Here is a 17,361-nt window from a genome sequence, read left to right as displayed (position 1 = left end):
AACACACAGGTAACCTCTCGTTTTCCGTTGAGCTTGGCAGACACCAGAAGTGTCTGAACCGCTCCCCAGCGAGGCAGATTCTGGTCGCTGGACGCACCGCGCCTGTTTCTGGGCACGCCTTGTGCCGCTGACGGTAACTGTCTCTGTGCAAACGCAGGCGTGTGTCGCGTCTGAACAGCAACACCTTGTGTCTGGGAGGTATGCGGAAGCGCGGACGAGCAAACTGACGGGAGGCGAGGCACTCGCCCCTGTGCGCGGGTAGTCGAGTTAACAGTTAGGGAGGGCACTCTGGATGTGCTCCGCTGGGCGGAGGAGGAGGGGGAGGAAGTGGTATGCAGAGAGCGGCGGGCCAGCTGCCGCGGCTCCAGACGTCCCCGTCCCCGTCCCGTGCCGCCCCCGCACACAACCGGTTCCCGCGGCCGCTGAGTCAGCCCGCGGGGCTCGTGACGTGCCGGCCGTCGCTCTCGTCGTCCATCTGATCGGACCGGGCCGCGCACACACGTCTCGCCGGCCTCCCGCTGCACCGCACCGTGTATCAGATGCACGTGGCACACTTCTGAGGGGCCCGCCGGCTGGGGGATGCGGGAGGCGCGGCTCGTCCGTGACTCCGTGCACTCGGCTGCCTCGTCTTGTCTGAACACTTCACAGGACCGACTATGGGCGGTCGGAAATAGTCATGGTCAAAATTACTGAGCTCTACATTAAAACCGCAGCTTCAGGAAGGATAGCGAATGACTAAATTTTACACTGATGTCACACAAACCGTGCGATGTTGTTGTTGTGGTCTTCAGTCCTGAGACTGGTCTGATGCAGCTCTCCATGCTACTCTATCCTGTGCAAGCTACTTCATCTCCCAGTAACTACTGCAACCTACATCCTTCTGAATCTGCTTAGTGTATTCATCTCTTGGTCTCCCTCTACGATTTTTACCCTCCACGCTGCCCTCCAATACTAAATTGGTGATCCCTTGATGCTTCAGAACATGTCCTACCAACCGATCCCTTCTTCTAGTCAAGTTGTGCCACAAACTTCTCTTCTCCCCAATCCTATTCAATACCTCCTAATTAGTTATGTGATCTACTCATCTAATCTTCAGCATTATTCTGTAGCACCACATTTCTAAAGCTTCTATTCTCTTCTTGTCCAAACTATTTATCGTCTATGTTTCACTTCCACGCATGGCTACACTCCATACAAATACTTTCAGAAACGACTTCCTCACACTTAAATCTATACTCGATGTTAACAAATTTCTCTTCTTCAGAAACGCTTTCCTTGCCATTGCCAGTCAACATTTTATATCCTCTCTACTTCGACCATCATCAGTTATTTTGCTCCCCAAATAGCAAAACTCCGTTACTACTTAAGGTGTCTCATTTCGTATTCTAATGCCCTCAGCACCACCCGACTTAATTCGACTACATTCCATTATCCTCGTTTTGCTTTTGTTGATGTTCATCTTATACCCTCCTTTTAAGACACTGTCAATTCCGTTCAGCCGCTCTTCCAAGTCCTTTGCTGTCTCTGACAGAATTACAATGTCATCGGCGAACCTCAAAGTTTTTATTTCTTCTCCATGGATTTTAATACCTACTCTGAACTTTACTTTCGGTTCCCTTACTGCTTGCTCAGTATACAGATTGAATAGCATCGGGGAGAGGCTACAAAATGGTTCAAATGGCTCAGAGCACTATGGAACTTAACATCTATGGTCATCAGTCCCCTAGAACTTAGAACTACTTAAACCTAAGGACAGCACACGACACCCAGTCATCACGAGGCAGAGAAAATCCCTGACCCCGCCGGGAATCGAACCCGGGAACCCGGGCGTGGGAAGTGAGAACGCTACCGCACGACCACGAGCTGCGGACCGGAGAGGCTACAACCCTGTCTCATTCCCTTCCCAACCACTGCTTCCCTTTCATGTCCCTCGACTCTTATAACTGTCATCTGCTTTCTGTACAAATTGTAAATAGCCTTTCGCTCCCTGTATTTTACCCCTGCCACCTTCAGAATTTGAAAGAGAGTATTCCAGTCACCATTGTCAAACGCTTTCTCTAAGTCTACTAATGCTAGAAATATAGGTTTGTCTTTCCTTTATCTATCTTCTTAGATAAGTCGTAGGGTCAGTATTGCCTCGCGTGTTCCAATATTTCTACGGAATCCAAACTGATCTTCCCCGAGGTCGGCTTCTACCAGTTTTTCCATTCGTCTGTAAAGTATTCGCGTTAGCATTTTGCAGCGGTGACTTATTAAACTGATTCTTCGGTAATTTTCACATCTGTCAACACCTGCTTTCTTTGGGATTGGAATTATTATAGTCTTCTTGAAGTCTGAGGGTATTTCGCCTGTCTCATATATCTTGCTCACCAGATGGTACAGTTTTGTTAGGACTGGCTCTCCCAAGGCTGTCAGTAGTTCTAATGGAATGTTGTCTACGCCTTGGTCCTTGTTTCGACTCAGGTCTTTCAGTGCTCTGTCAAACTCTTCACGCAGTATCGTATCTCCCATTTCATCTTCCTCTACATCTTCTTCCATTTCCATAATATTGTCCTCAAGTACATCGCCCTTGCATAGACCCTCTATATACTCCTTCCACCTTTCTACTTTTCCTTCTTTGCTTAGAACTGGGTTTCCATCTGAGCTCTTGATATTCATACAAGTTGTGGTGGACCTGCTTTTGCCCGGTGTAGTGCAGCAACTCCACGTGGCATAGAGTCCACAAGTCCCCTGTAGAAATACTGAGGCTTGATGCCCCTACAGCGAGCCATAACTGCGAAAGTTTTGATCCAGGATTTTGAGCAAGAACTGACCTCTCGATTATGCCCCATAAATATTTGATGGGATTCATCATGTCGTGCGATCTGTGTGGCCAAATCATTCATTCCAATTTATTTTTTCCACGTCCAGTGCTCTGAACAGTGCATTTCGTAGCAGTAGTGATCCACCCCACAGGAGTCCAACAGCTTCCAGAGCGCGATTGTATCCTGTATGAACTCAGCTCTCGCCGTCTCGCGAATCTGGGTACATCAACACCCAAACATGTTTGCTAAAATAAGGTTTTTTCCCACATTTGCTGATACTAACTGAACAGACTCCGGAAAGCTGTCTCTGCCGAACGTTTCACCATTTTCAGTATTACGGAGGTGATATACCAACATGAAACTCTAAAAACTTCTATTCGCTACAAAGTAAAGGAAAGAACCTTTCAAAAAGATTCACCCGATTTCACAAGAGTATATCTTCTATATGAAGGTGAAGTTAACGTTGAACATTTGTGAAAAAGTAAATGAAGATTTTGATCCTAAACGTAATTATAAAAAGTAGTGAAGATTGTATGAGCATACATGTAAAAAAAATATGCACTTGTAAAATCGTATCACTCTGTTGAAAATAAAATCTGTGTAGGACTGTGCGTAAGTAGCAACTCGTACCAAGTTTTTGCCTTCATTCATGTAGGTGATTTGTGAAATCGGATTAATCTGTCCGAAATATCCTGTATTTAGCTCAAGAGCTATTCGAAAACTAACTTCTGTTAATTTATAAAACAAAGAATCCATAAAATTATGATTTATTATTTCCTTACCGTCTCGAAAAATGTCATCTCTCCCCATCCGTTTATCACTCCTTCTGTGTCTTAACAAAGGCCAAGAAGGGTCGACGATTCCTGTCGAACGAGGATGTGCAGCAGGCATTACGTATTTCTTAACGCAGCAGAAGACGGCATTCTACCAAACGAGTGCCGGCCGGTGTGGCCGAGCGGTTCTAGGCGCTTCAGTCTGGAACCGCGCGACCGCTACGGTCGCAGGTTCGAATCCAGCCTCGAGCATGGATGTGTGTGATGTTCTTAGGTTAGTTAGGTTTAAGTAGTTCTAAGTTCTAGGGGACTGATGACCTCAGATATTAAGTCCCATAGAGCTCAGAGCCATTTGAACCATTTTGAACCAAGCGAGTATCTTCAACTTGGTGTATAGGTGAGATGATTGCCTCATTGCCCATGGCGATTTCGCTTGATTGGCGTTCCCTTTCTGGACTGTACGTCCTTCCAACGGAAACTTTTTGATCGCCCCTTATAGACTGAACTTACTTTTACCAAGAAAGCATAAACATAAATCTCCGACAGCATTTTCTACCAAAGAATGAAACTGCAAAACAAACTGCCGAAGAAGATTAAAGAAATTGCTAAAACAAACTTATTTAAAACGACAACTAAAAAGTACCTGTTAAGCAATACATGCTGTACTTCGAACGATTGCTTAGATAACACTGAGTAGCGGTATGGTAAAAAAAAAAGGTAACATATGTGGACAGCACAGAGTAGGGGTTTGGTAAAAAAATGTAAAGCATGCCAGTGGTAGTAACGATAATAAAACATTTACAATGCCACAAGACATTTTCGCACTTTTTTTTATTTTATGGTGAAACTTACTCCTAAAGCTACGCAATGAATAATAATAAAACTGTGCCCTCTTTTGAGCTCAATATCTCACTCTTTATAGAAGGATTCTGACTCAGTTTTCAGGCTAACAAATGGCAAGTTGCGATACACAAAATGTAATGGCGTCAGCTTATAGCGTGTAGTGCTATGAGACAATGTGTGTGTAGTGCGCCGAGTGACTGCGAGTGAGAAATGAACGAACTGTGTGGCATTAGCGTTTTACATTATTAAACAACTTTTCTGTAAAGCAGCATTGAACATAGGGGTAAACTAAATGAGGTAGCAATGTTTTAAACAGAGTGGCTTTGTATTCGGGAGGGGGGAGGCTTCAACCTTCATCCGTCCATCCTGATTTAGGCTTTTCGTTATTTCCTTAAAATGCCGCAATGTTTCCGACTATAAGGCCACGGTCGACTACCTGTCCCCCCTTTGTCATAGTAGACGTATAAGTATGTAAATGTCTGTATGTATGCAAATTATTTGAGTTTTGTTGTTTCTAAATTATAATACATGAAATGTCCAACATCCTCGTGAAACATATCTACGGATGGATAAAATAACTACTACTGCTACTACTGCTAAACAAAGTTATAGCTGGGGAGATACTGAATGATAGATCAGTAATCGTGGACCAACAGTTTTATTTGATTCAGTGTTTAACCTTTGCAACAATTTCATTTGTAACAATAGTCATCCACTTCTTTCTTCGCCGTGGACGATAGTCCTAGCTTCCAGAAACTAAAGGTACCATTTTCATACAGCACTCTCACAATGCACAATCTGTATACTGTACTAAGTTCGCTATGAATGGTTGCAACTTTCGTGTTTATCGCAAACAGAAAACGGATTACGGCATGTGATTCACAGGCGTCGGGATTTCGGATGACAGCGGCCATTTATATTTACACCGCATAATAAACTCCAGCAACATTTCCGCGGCAATCCACACCCGGCTGGCGACACAGCTATGTTCATCATAAGAATAAACCTGATGTAAACAAACACGACGATTGATCATAATCCGCAGCACACGATGCTGGTGTTGTTATGCTCTTGGAAGTTGGTCCTACGTTTATTGAAAGTTGCAGATACTATAATGTATTAACAGCCGTCAACGTTTTTCTTAATCACTCTTTAGCCGTGTAGTTTTTATTTCAAAAATCGTGTACAGTCGCAGTCTCTATACATTTGTGCTCTGATTGTCGCGCTGTTAACACGCAGTATGAAATTGGCTGAGGCTACGAAGGTTGTCCAGAAAGTAAGTTCCGATCGATCGCGAAATGGAAACCACAATGTAAATCAGAAATGCTTTACCTGCAGCTGTTAGCTACAGCTTCCAGCCACTGCTCTACATAGTCACCACTCCGACTTAGACATTTGTCGTAGCGTTGTACCAACTTTCCAACACCCTCGTCATAGAAGGCAGCCGCCTGTGCTTCCCGCCAATTCCCTACGCTCATCTATAGCTCGTTGTCTGTGCTAAAATGTTGTCTTCATAGCCAGTAGTTAATGTAAGCAGCGACGAAACACAGAGGGAGCGAATTACGGGCTACAGTGCGGGTGATCAAACACTTCCCATCGAAAACGCTGCAGGAGCATTTTCATTGCCCCTGCAGATTGCGACCGAGAATTGTCACGAAATAGGAACCGTATGACAGTTCTGCAATGTGGGTTGCATAACATCAGGCGAAATCTCTGACCAGGACCTCATACTTGGCAGGAGACACTATTTTCTACGCAATTTTATGCGCTCAGAACTGGAAGGAGCGAAGTGATGCAAACCGACACGCATACTAGACACAGCGTGGAACACATATGTACAAAACTTTATTAGATTATCACAATGGTTTCCATTTCTTGACCGATCGGAACTTACTTTCTGGACAACCCTCGTACTTACTGCTCCGTAGCGAAACACGCGTGTGGAACACGGTTAAAAAGTGCCGAGAATTAGGTTGTTCTTAATGTTTTCCATAAATTTACAGAAAAAATCGGTTTTGAATTTTTTCCGAGAGACTGTATTTGATAGAGCTGAGACACGAATATATATTGGCTGTGTAGCGGAATCGGTAACGTAGCAGACTAAATATGTGGTGCCGTTCATGGATCCCTGGTTCATGTCTCGCGTTGGTGGGCTTTTTTTTTTTTTTGTTCAATTTTAAATAACTACATCTCGTAATTGTAAAATTCTTCACCATCTTTTTATGAATTATGCAGGTCTTCTTGTTTCTGATTACATATTGCACATGAAATTCCTGTTTTCATTTCAAATATAAATTCTTAATTATCGATATTTTATGAAAGGTTGTTCATAAAGTTTGCTTAAATTAAGAAAACACAACAATTTCTTTTTTAGGACAAAAATGAAAAATTAAATACTCATTATTTGGAGTGTATCCATTGTTTTATACCACAGAAGTAGCCGAACACGAACAGGAGTGATAAGTGTCGTAGAAACATGAAAAACAATCATTTTCAAAGCATCGGGCACACCATACAAATGCTGCATTTTTACGTTGGCCACTATACCATTATAATATGAACCCAACAGAACTGCTCTGGAGCCAAGTTAAGGGATTTGTTGTAAGGAATAACAAGACTGTTAAGCTGCCAGACGTACTGGAACTAACGCATGCAGGTTTTTTACATGTCACTGCTGAACGCTGGCGGGATATAGATCGCCACGACACAAAAGAAGACGAGAAAATACGGCGCCTGGTGGCTTCATAGACTCTTTTGTTGATCAACTCGTTATCAACGTAGCAGATGACAGTTCCAGAACTGAAATGCATTTCTCTGATTCGTATAAAGAAGGAGGTAAGACATTACCAGACGACTGACTGTAATTAACCCCTTCAGTGGCTTCAGTATTCAACAGTACGGTGAAATACCTGTAGCATGCTTTTGCATCACATATAGCTCGCTCAGAAAAATTACCCTGCGCTTAAGTTAGGAATTTTCATCACTACTGTTTATAATTAGATTACTATATTGGATGAGACAGAGAACATTTTATGCTTTCCGTCTGGTCACCTAAGAAGCGTGCAATAGTGCTGGGGTTTTGCCGAATATTATTTCATTCTCTTTAAAAATTAAATGGCATTCGAAGCTATATTGTTTCTCAGTTCCCCTCTTTTTTCGTCTGAACTGCAGCTGGTCGCATCATTGCAGGTTAAATGGACGAGCTGGCTGACCAGTACTGTCCAAATTAAACGCCGGTAAAGCTGTTGTCCTGCATTATCGCTCAGTCTATGTGCGTGTAATAAAGCAAAAACTTTGTCCTTGTGATTTTACTTGGTGGAATGGACAGAGTTTGGCTTTCTCTCCACATGAAATGAAATCCAATGAGATTCAATCAAATGCGGAAGAATATATGGTGTAATGTTTACATCAGGTTTATTCTTATGATGAACGCACTATAGATGATGAATTGAAAAATCCCGTTACCACCTCCTGCCCCCCACTCCTCCACGCAGCAGACAGCATCAAAACTTACTTCCCGAACAGCCCTCGTACAACAAGTAAATACACACCTGCTTTTGTTGAAACAGCGGTTCTGCTACTAGTTTTACCATCCTCAGCTAGCATGTGTTAGCGTAGGTCACATGTAACTGTTTACTGATAAATCACTGAACTCCTCACCCCCAATTGTTTAAAGAACGAACTCCCCATGTATCAAACAGCTTCAGACGTCTGACTGCTTTACAAATGAGTTAATGTGTTAAATATTTTGTCATTTTGCACGTAAACCCGCCAGAGTTTAGTTAAGGTTTGAAATTACGTTAAAAGTTAGTTGGAAGTAGCTAAGTGCTCTAATTATCAAACACTTCAGTATAGTTTGGGTACATTGCGCTCAGTTTTAAGAACAAGAGAGTTTTTCATGGATCTCAATTTTTATTACGTCATATCTCCTGAACTATATGCCGTACAATGATATCGTTTTTAAAGTACAGTCAGTGGCATATGTGGATACTGTCTGCAGAGTTTGATGAGAAAGAAGTTAGTAGTAAAGAAATAATGAATTAAAAGGCCATGCCTGACCCTGCAGTTTCAGTGCATGAACAGTGAAAATGTAGCAAGCGAAAAACTTTTTTTCTCTCTTCGTCATTTTGTGAGGGTGTCAGCGAGAAAAAGTTTCGTAAAGATTTGAAATTACGTGCTCTGATTTTCAAATACTGGCTGAGCGTAGTCTGGGAATTTAACCGCCATGAGTTACTTTGCCGCGAGGCATATACACAGTTTCCAAGTGCAACAGTTGACTTATTCGGTTAAGCCATCAAGCCGGCCGCTGTGGCCGAGCGGTTCTAGGCGCTTCAGTCCGGAACCGCGCTGCTGCTACGGTCGCAGGTCCCAGTCCTGCCTCAGGCATGGATGTGTGTGATGTCCTTAGGTTAGTTTAAGTAGTTCTAAGTCTATGGGACTGATGACCTCAGATGTTAACTCCCATAGTGCTTAGAGCCATTTGAACCATTTAAGCCATCAACGTGAGGTTACCAGCGGAAAAATGGTCGTATCGACTCATAAAATGTATGAATATGCTCCTGCTTAAAAGATTCTGACTGAGAAGTGGGTCACCAGTCATTTTACCTTCTTGAGTGCCGTTAAAAATTTTCGAAAAATCTTGGTATGCAAAAATATTCGCGCTCTTTTTAACATGCAACTCACCTCTCACTCCCCCCATTTCCCGTAACTGTAATTCCCTCACTCCCAGTAGTCCACAGGTGCAAGTCGCTCACATCCATCTACTGCCACTTGTCCACTCTCACTCATTTATTCAGCCCAACTGACTGTCACTATCTCTCTGTGTCTAACTGTCGCCGTCTCCTGTCAGCTACAATCTCCTGCGTTCCCTCCTACTATTACTTTCGCCTGTCACTGTCACAGTCTTCCTCTAGCTCTCTCTTACTTCCACTACCTCAATGATTACTTCTCACTGCTACTGCCTCTCCTATCACTATCTCTCTCTCTTCCTCATTGTCATTATTGATTGTAGACTCTCTCATTATCTCTGGCTCTCACCGACTCACCGCTTCTGTTTGTTTCTCTCCCACTGGCACTGTCTCCTTCACCATTTTCATAGCACTGTTCTGTCACTGTCAACTATGTTACACTGCCCCTATGTCCCTCTCTTTGTCTCTGCCATTCGCTCTTTCTATAACGCAACTATTATCTTCCGGTATTTACCATTTTTCCGTCTCTTTCCCACTGCCAATTCTCTTTCTCTCTCAGCGTAAGAAAGTATGAGTATCTTCTCGGGAAAATTTTTAAAGGTGCTGAGGAAAGTAGAATGAGACAGCTGGTTCTCTGACTTTTCAGTCAGAGTATTTCAGATATGAGCATATTCACCTGTTTTGTGGTCCGATTGAAGATTTTTCCACTGGTCTTTTCCCTTATACAGCAGGGCATGTGCCTCATATAAGAAGAATTTTTTAGGTCAGTAAAATTTTGATAGTTTACTTATAAGAAATTAAAATAACGCAAAACTAATTATATTTTTACATCTCAGACCGAATTTTAGGTGCACGAAAGTTCAGCATGTGTTTCGGTACAGCGACATGGGTTTCCGAGAACCGTTCTGATGATAACGGAGATAATTTACAGCGTATTTTTCAATGCTACGTCACTTGATAAACAACGTTCTCGCCTCAAACCGGATTTTACGTGTGTTTTACGTGTACTAGTAGGGTAACTTCGAATCTCTGTATCCTAGAAACGGATAAAGATATCAAGAAAATTTTCAAGGCTGTTCATGATCGGGATCTTAGGAAAATATTGTAAAAGTGTCAGCCATCAACAGTCTGGGAATCTGCAGCTCGGTTTTGGTACCCAAAACCATGTTCTGGGGATGTTTCTGGATAACGGGTAAAGGTTTTTAAACACGGCAAGATGGTACTTCTAGATAGCAGCCTAGAGAATGTACTGTTAAAATCCGAGTAATTTGCTGCGGTTAGATATTTAGATATCCGCCACTGACGTTGAAAAAAGGTGGAAAAATCTTTTTTTCGGTTTTTGTGAGAAGCCCTCTATGTGCTAAATGGTGCCTCCATTGGCCCCTTCAAGGCACAACGTAGACCATATCTAACGTAAAAAGAACCAATCGATTTTCTCCATTTGCTTAAGCTGGAGGAAGTGTGTAATGTTCAAACTTGGTGCTGCAGTTGGTTACAGTAACTGTTGGGTATGCAGTTGGTCCCTAGTTCAAGGAGTATCCAAAAAGCTCAATCCTACCTTTCTATCACAACAAAGCCCGAGGTATGAGCCCCGGAAAAATCCCGTTTTTAAGAGCAGCGTTTCGGAACGTGCTGGTAGCACATGCTGTCACACGCGTACCGATAGCTCTTCATAAATAGATTGTGACTGCATTCTAAATTTTTAAATTCGATCAATAGCTGTACGAAGTAGTGAAATATAAATTTTTGTTACACCCGCAAGCCGTTAGTTAGACAACTTGGAACTGGGAGCATGCACCGGGCTCAATATTTACCACTGTAGCCCCTTCGCTTCCGTCCTCGGTTCGTAGTCTAGTAGCTAACGTTGCTTCCTCTGGATCACGGAATCCCGGTTTCGATTCCCGAACGGATGGGGGATTTTCTCCGCCTACAGGCTTGGTATTTGTGTTGTCCTCATCATTACATCATCATTCGTGAAAGTGGCGAGAATGGACAGTGTCAAGACTGGGAATTTGGACGATCGCTGATAACCACGCAGTTGAGCGCCCCACAAATCAAACGTCGTCATCATCTTCGTTTCCCGCGTCGCGTATACGAGAACGCGGAGCTGGTGGCTTTTATGTGTATGCAGGACACATGTAACGCCAGAGATACACGTCAGTACTTTGCTTACGTTCTGCACGGTTTCATTACCTACCACAACAAATTTCAGCCCTCTGTGTCATCAATAACATGTGATAGAAATAGTAAAAGGATAAACATGCCTCTGACGCCTCGGAACTGAAAGGGACAGGCAGCTGACCTTTTTGACGCAGTCTGCAACCTGCTCGACTATGTAGTTGCACAGCTCTACCAGCGCTCAGCGAACCGTGTGTGTTGCAGGGTGGGCATCCAGCTGTCGCACGTGGGCGCCTGCGGCAACTCGTCGGCGCAGCGCGAGAACTGCCCCGTGTCCTGCGACAGCGCCCCGGTGGACGGGCCCGTCTGCGCCTCCGACGGCAACGTGTACGCCAGCTCCTGCCGCATGAAGCTCGCCACCTGCGGGTAAGTCCGGCTGTCCACTTCTACATAAATACTGCGCAAACCACCGTACGGCATATGGCCGAGGGCAAACCCGTACCACTACTAGTCATTTCCCAAATAGGCGAGGGAAGAACGACTGTCTATAAGCCTCCGTTGTTGTTGTTATTGTGGTCTTCAGTCCTGAGACTGGTTTGATGTAGCTCTCCATGCTACTCTATCCAGTGAAAGCTTCTTCATCTCCCAGTACTTACTTCAACCTACGTCCGTCTAAATCTGTTTAGTGTATTCATCTCTTGGTCTCCCTCTACGATTTTTACCCTCCACGCTGCCCTCCAATTCCTAATTTGTGATCCCTTGATGCCTCAGAACATGTCCTACCAACTGATCCCTTCTTCTTTTCGAGTTGTGCCACAAACTCCTCTTCTCCCCAATTCTATTCATTACCCCCTCATTAGTTATGTGATCTACCCATCTAATCTTCAGCATTCTTCTGTAGCACCACATTTCTAAAGCTTCTATTCTCTTCTTGTCTAAACTATTTATCGTCCATGTTTCACTTCCATAGATGGCTACACTCCATACAAATACTTTCAGAAACGACTTCCTGACTTAAATCCACACTCGATGTTAACAAATTTCTCTTCGTCAGAAACGCTTTCCTTGCCATTGCCATTTTATATCCTCTCTACTTCGACCATGATCAGTTATTTTGCTCCCCAAATAGCAAAACTCCTTTACTACTTAAGGTGTCTCATTTCCTAATCTAATTCCCTCAGCATCACCCGACTTAATTCGACTACATTCCATTATCCTCGTTTTGCTTTTGTTGACGTCCATCCTATATCCTCCTTTCAAGACACTGTCCATTCCATTCAACTGCTCTTCCAAGTCCTTTGCTGTCTCTGACAGAATTACAATGCCATCGGCGAACCTCAAAGTTTTTATTTCTTCTCCATGGATTTTATTACCTACTCCGAATTTTTCTTTTGTTTCCTTTACTGCTTGCTCGATAAACAGATTGAATAACATCGGGGAGAGGCTACAACCCTATCTCACTCCCTTCCCAACCACTGCTCCCCTTTCATATCCTTCGACTCTTATAACTGCCATCTGGTTTCTGTACAAATTGTAAATAGCCTGTCGTTCCCTGTATTTTACCAATGTCACCTTCAGAATTTGAAAGAGAGTATTCCAGTCAACATTGTCAAAAGCTTTCTCTAAGTATACTAATGCTAGAAACTTAGGTTTGCCTTTCCTTAATCTTTCTTCTAAGATAAGTCGTAGGGTCAGTATTGCCTCACGTGTTCCAATATTTCTACGGAAACCAAACTGATCTTCCCCAAGGTCGGCTTCTACCAGTTTTTCCATTCTACTGTAAAGAATTCGCGTTAGTATTTTGCAGCTGTCACTTATTAAACTGATAGTTTGGTAATTTTCACATCTGTTAACACCTGCTTTCTTTGCGATTGGAATTATTATATTCTTCTTGAAGTCTGAGGGTATTTCGCCTGTCTAATACATCTTGCTCACCATATGGTAGAGCTTTGTCAGGACTGGCTCTCCCAAGGCCGTCGGTAGTTCTAATGGAATGTTGTCTACTCCCGGAGTCTTGTTGCGACTCAGGTCTTTCAGTGCTCTGTCAAACTCTTCACGCAGTATCGTATCCGTATGAACCCTAATTTCTCGTGTCTATCTTCATAGTCATTACGCGCAATTTATGTTGGAGGCAGTAGAATCGTTCTGCAGTCAGCTTCAAATGCTGGTTCTCTCAGTTTTCTCAATAGCGTTTCTCGAAATGAATGTCACATCCCCTCCAGGGATCCAAGGTTTCCCATTTGACTTCCTAAAGCATGTCCGTAAATCATCAGTCTTTTGAATTGTTTGATGCGGCCCGCGACGAATTCCTCTCCTGTGCCAACCTCTTCATCTCCGAGTAGCACTTCCAACCTACGTCCTCAATTATCTGTTGGATGTATTCCAATCTTTGTCTTCCTCTACAGTTTTTGCCCTCTACAGCTCCCTCTAGTACCATGGAAGTCATTCCTGATGTCTTAACAGATGTCCTATCATTTTGTCCGTTCTCCTTGTTTTCCGCATCTTCCTTTCCTTCCTGATTGTGGGCAGAGCCTCCTCATCCCTTACCTTATCAGTCCACCGTCTGCCCCTGCTAGCTGAGTGGTCAGCGAGACGGAATGTCATGCCTAACGGCCCGGGTTCGATTCCCGGCTGGGTCGGAGGTTTACTCCGGTCAGGGATTGGGCGTTATGTTGTCCTTATCATCATCATTTCATCGCAATCGACACACAAGTCGCCTAAGTGGCGTCAACTCGAAAGACTTGCACCAGGCGAACGGTCTACCCGATTGGAGGTTCAAATGTGTCAAACGGCTCTAAGCACTATGGGACTTAACACCTGAGGTCATCAGTCCCCTAGACTTAGAACTACTTAAACCTAACTAACCTAAGGACACACGCCCGAGGCAGAATTCGAACCTGCGACCGTAGCGGTCGCGCGGTTCCAGACTGAAGCGCCTAGAACCGCTCGGCCACTGCGGCCGGCTCCGATTGGAGGCCCTAGCCACATGGCATTTCCATCAGTCCACCTAATTTTCAACATTTGTCTGTAGCGCCACACCTCAAATGCTTCGATTTTCTTCTGTTCCGTCTCTCCCCACAGTCCACGTTTCACTACCATACAATACAGTGCTCCAAACTCACATTCTCAGAAATTTCTTCCTAATATTAAGGCATATGTTTGATACTAGTAGACTTCTATGGCCAGGAACGCCCTTTCTGCCAGTGCTAGTCTGCTTGTGATGTCCTCCTTGCTCCGTTCGTCATTGGTTATTTTGCTGCCTACTTCATCTGCTTTATGACCATCAATCCCGACGTTAACTTTCTCGCTGTTCTCATTTCTGCTACTTCTCACCACTTTCGTCTTTCTTCGATTTAATCTCAGTCCATATTCTGTACCATTGGACTGTCCATTCCATTCAGCGGATCATGTAATTCTTCCTCGCATTCACTCAGGATAGCGATGTCATCAGCGAATCGTACCATTGATATCAATTCACCTCTTAGTTCCACTGCTGAAGCTTTCTTTTATTTCCATCATTGCTTCTTCGATGTACAGATTGAACAGTATGGCGAAAGACTACATCCCTCTCTTACACCCTTTTTAATCCGAACACTTCGTTCTCGCTCATCCACTCTTATTATTCCCTCTTGGTCTTGTACACATTGTATATTACCGGTCTCTTCCTATAGCTTACCTCTCAAACCTACCGGTAACAAATTTAGCCGCCCGTCTCTGAATTGCTGCGATGTCTTCCTTTAATACGTTCTTCTACGGGTCCCAAACACTCGAGCAGAACTCAAGAGTAGGTCGCTCTAGTGTACTATATAGTGTCATAGAACTTTCTCAATAGACCGAAGTCGACCATTCGCCTTCCCTACCACAATCCTCATATGCTCGTTCCATTTCATATCGTTTTTCAACGTTACGCCCAGCTATTTAAAAGACGGGATTGTGTCAAGCAGGACATTATCAATGCTATATCCGAACATAATGGGTTTGGTTTTCCTACTCATCTGCATTAACTTACATTTTTCTACATTTATAGCTAGCTGCTATTCATAAAACCAACTATAAATATGGTCTAAGTCATCTTGTATCTTCCTGCAGCCACTCAGCTTCGACGCCTTACCTTACACCAAAGCATCATCAGCAGATAACTGTAGATTGCTGCCCACCTTGTCCACCAAATAATTTATGTGTGCAGAGAATAATAGCGGTCCTGTCAAACTTTCATGGGGCACTCATGACGATACCCTTATCTTTCATGAACACCCGCCGTCGAGGACAACATACTGGGTTCTATTACTTAAGAAATCTTTGAGCCACTAACATATCATTGAACCTACTCCATATGCTCGTACTATCTTTAACAGCTTGCAATGGGGCACAGTGTCAAAGGCTTTCCGGAAGTCTAGAAATATGGAATCTACCTGTTGCCGTTCATCCGCAGTTCGCAGTATATCATGTGAGAAAAAGACAAGTCTAGTTTCGCACGAGCGATATGTATGTAGCCAATCAAGATATGTTGTTATCTTATGATCAGTCAGTCCAGCAGGGTACCCGTGGTCTAGGGGTAGCGTCTTTGATTCATAATCAAAACGTCTTCGGTCCCCGGGTTCGATCCCCTCCACTGCCTAAATTTTGATAAACAATCATCATTGGCGGCCGAAGACTTCCGGCATAAGAAGTCAGCCTCATTCTGCCAACGCCCTTGTCAAAGAGGGCGGAGGAGCGGATAGAGGTTTAGGGCACTCTCTTGTCCTAGGGGTGGGAAATTGCTCCTAAAGACGGAAGAATCAGCAATGATCAACGACATGAGGATGCAGAAGGCAATGGAAACCACTGCATTAAAGACACGTAACGTGTATCCACAGGACATGTGGCCTGTAATTGAAGAAGTATCATGATGATCTCTCCATTGGCAAAAGATTCCGGAATAGTCCCCCATTCGGATCTCCGGGAGGGGACTGCCAAGGGGGAGGTTACCATGAGAAAAAGATTGAATAATCAACGAAAGGATAACGTTCTACGAGTCGGAGCGTGGAATGTCAGAAGCTTGAACGTGGTAGGGAAACTGGAAAATCTGAAAAGGGAAATGCAAAGGCTCAATCTAGATATAGTGGGGGTCAGTGAAGTGAAGTGGAAAGAAGACAAGGATTTCTGGTCAGATGAGTATCGGGTAATATCAACAGCAGCAGAAAATGGTATAACAGGTGTAGGATTCGTTATGAATAGGAAGGTAGGGCAGAGGGTGTGTTACTGTGAACAGTTCAGTGACCGGGTTGTTCTAATCAGAATCGACAGCAGACCAACACCGACAACGATAGTTCAGGTATACATGCCGACGTCGCAAGCTGAAGATGAACAGATAGAGAAAGTGTATGAGGATATTGAAAGGGTAATGCAGTATGTAAAGGGGGACGAAAATCTAATAGTCATGGGCGACTGGAATGCAAGTAGAAGAAAAGGTTACAGGAGAATATGGGCTTGGGACAAGGAATGAAAAAGGAGAAAGACTAATTGAGTTCTGTAACAAGTTTCAGCTAGTAATAGCGAATACCCTGTTCAAGAATCACAAGAAGAGGAGGTATACTTGGAAAAGGCCGGGAGATACAGGAAGATTTCAATTAGATTACATCATGGTCAGACAGAGATTCCGAAATCACATACTGGATTGTAAGGCGTACCCAGGAGCAGATATAGACTCAGATCACAATATAGTAGTGATGAAGAGTAGTCTGAAGTTCAAGACATTAGTCAGGAAGAATCAATACGCAAAGAAGTGGGATACGGAAGTACTAAGGAATGACGAGATACGTTTGAAGTTCTCTAACGCTATAGATACAGCAATAAGGAATAGCGCAGTAGGCAGTACAGTTGAAGAGGAATGGACATCTCTAAAAAGGGCCATCACAGAAGTTGGGAAGGAAAACATAGGTACAAAGAAGGTAGCTGCGATGAAACCATGGGTAACAGAAGAAATAATTCAGTTGATTGATGAAAGGAGGAAGTACAAACATGTTCCGGGAAAATCAGGAATACAGAAATACAAGTCGCTGAGGAATGAAATAAACAGGAAGTGCAGGGAAGCTAAGACGAAATGGCTGCAGGAAAAATGTGAAGACATCGAAAAAGATATGATTGTCGGAAGGA

The 17,361-nt window shown here is 43.6% G+C and overlaps 1 protein-coding gene across 2 annotated transcripts in view; it reads left to right on the top strand.

Moving 5' to 3' along the window:
* The window catches only part of LOC126195291 (agrin), a 296,118-nt gene that overhangs the window by 238,011 nt on the left and 40,746 nt on the right, over positions 1 to 17,361 (top strand). For both annotated transcript variants that reach the window (XM_049933840.1, XM_049933839.1), the window contains exon 4: positions 11,491 to 11,652. In XM_049933840.1, the coding sequence (XP_049789797.1) occupies positions 11,491 to 11,652 (162 nt within the window). The remainder of the gene's footprint in view (positions 1 to 11,490; positions 11,653 to 17,361) is intronic.

Source organism: Schistocerca nitens, chromosome 7, assembly GCF_023898315.1.
Source record: "Schistocerca nitens isolate TAMUIC-IGC-003100 chromosome 7, iqSchNite1.1, whole genome shotgun sequence".
Lineage (NCBI taxonomy): Eukaryota > Metazoa > Arthropoda > Insecta > Orthoptera > Acrididae > Schistocerca > Schistocerca nitens.
The sequence above is the reverse complement of the archived record's forward strand: the minus strand, read 5'-3'. Positions and strand labels throughout refer to the sequence as shown.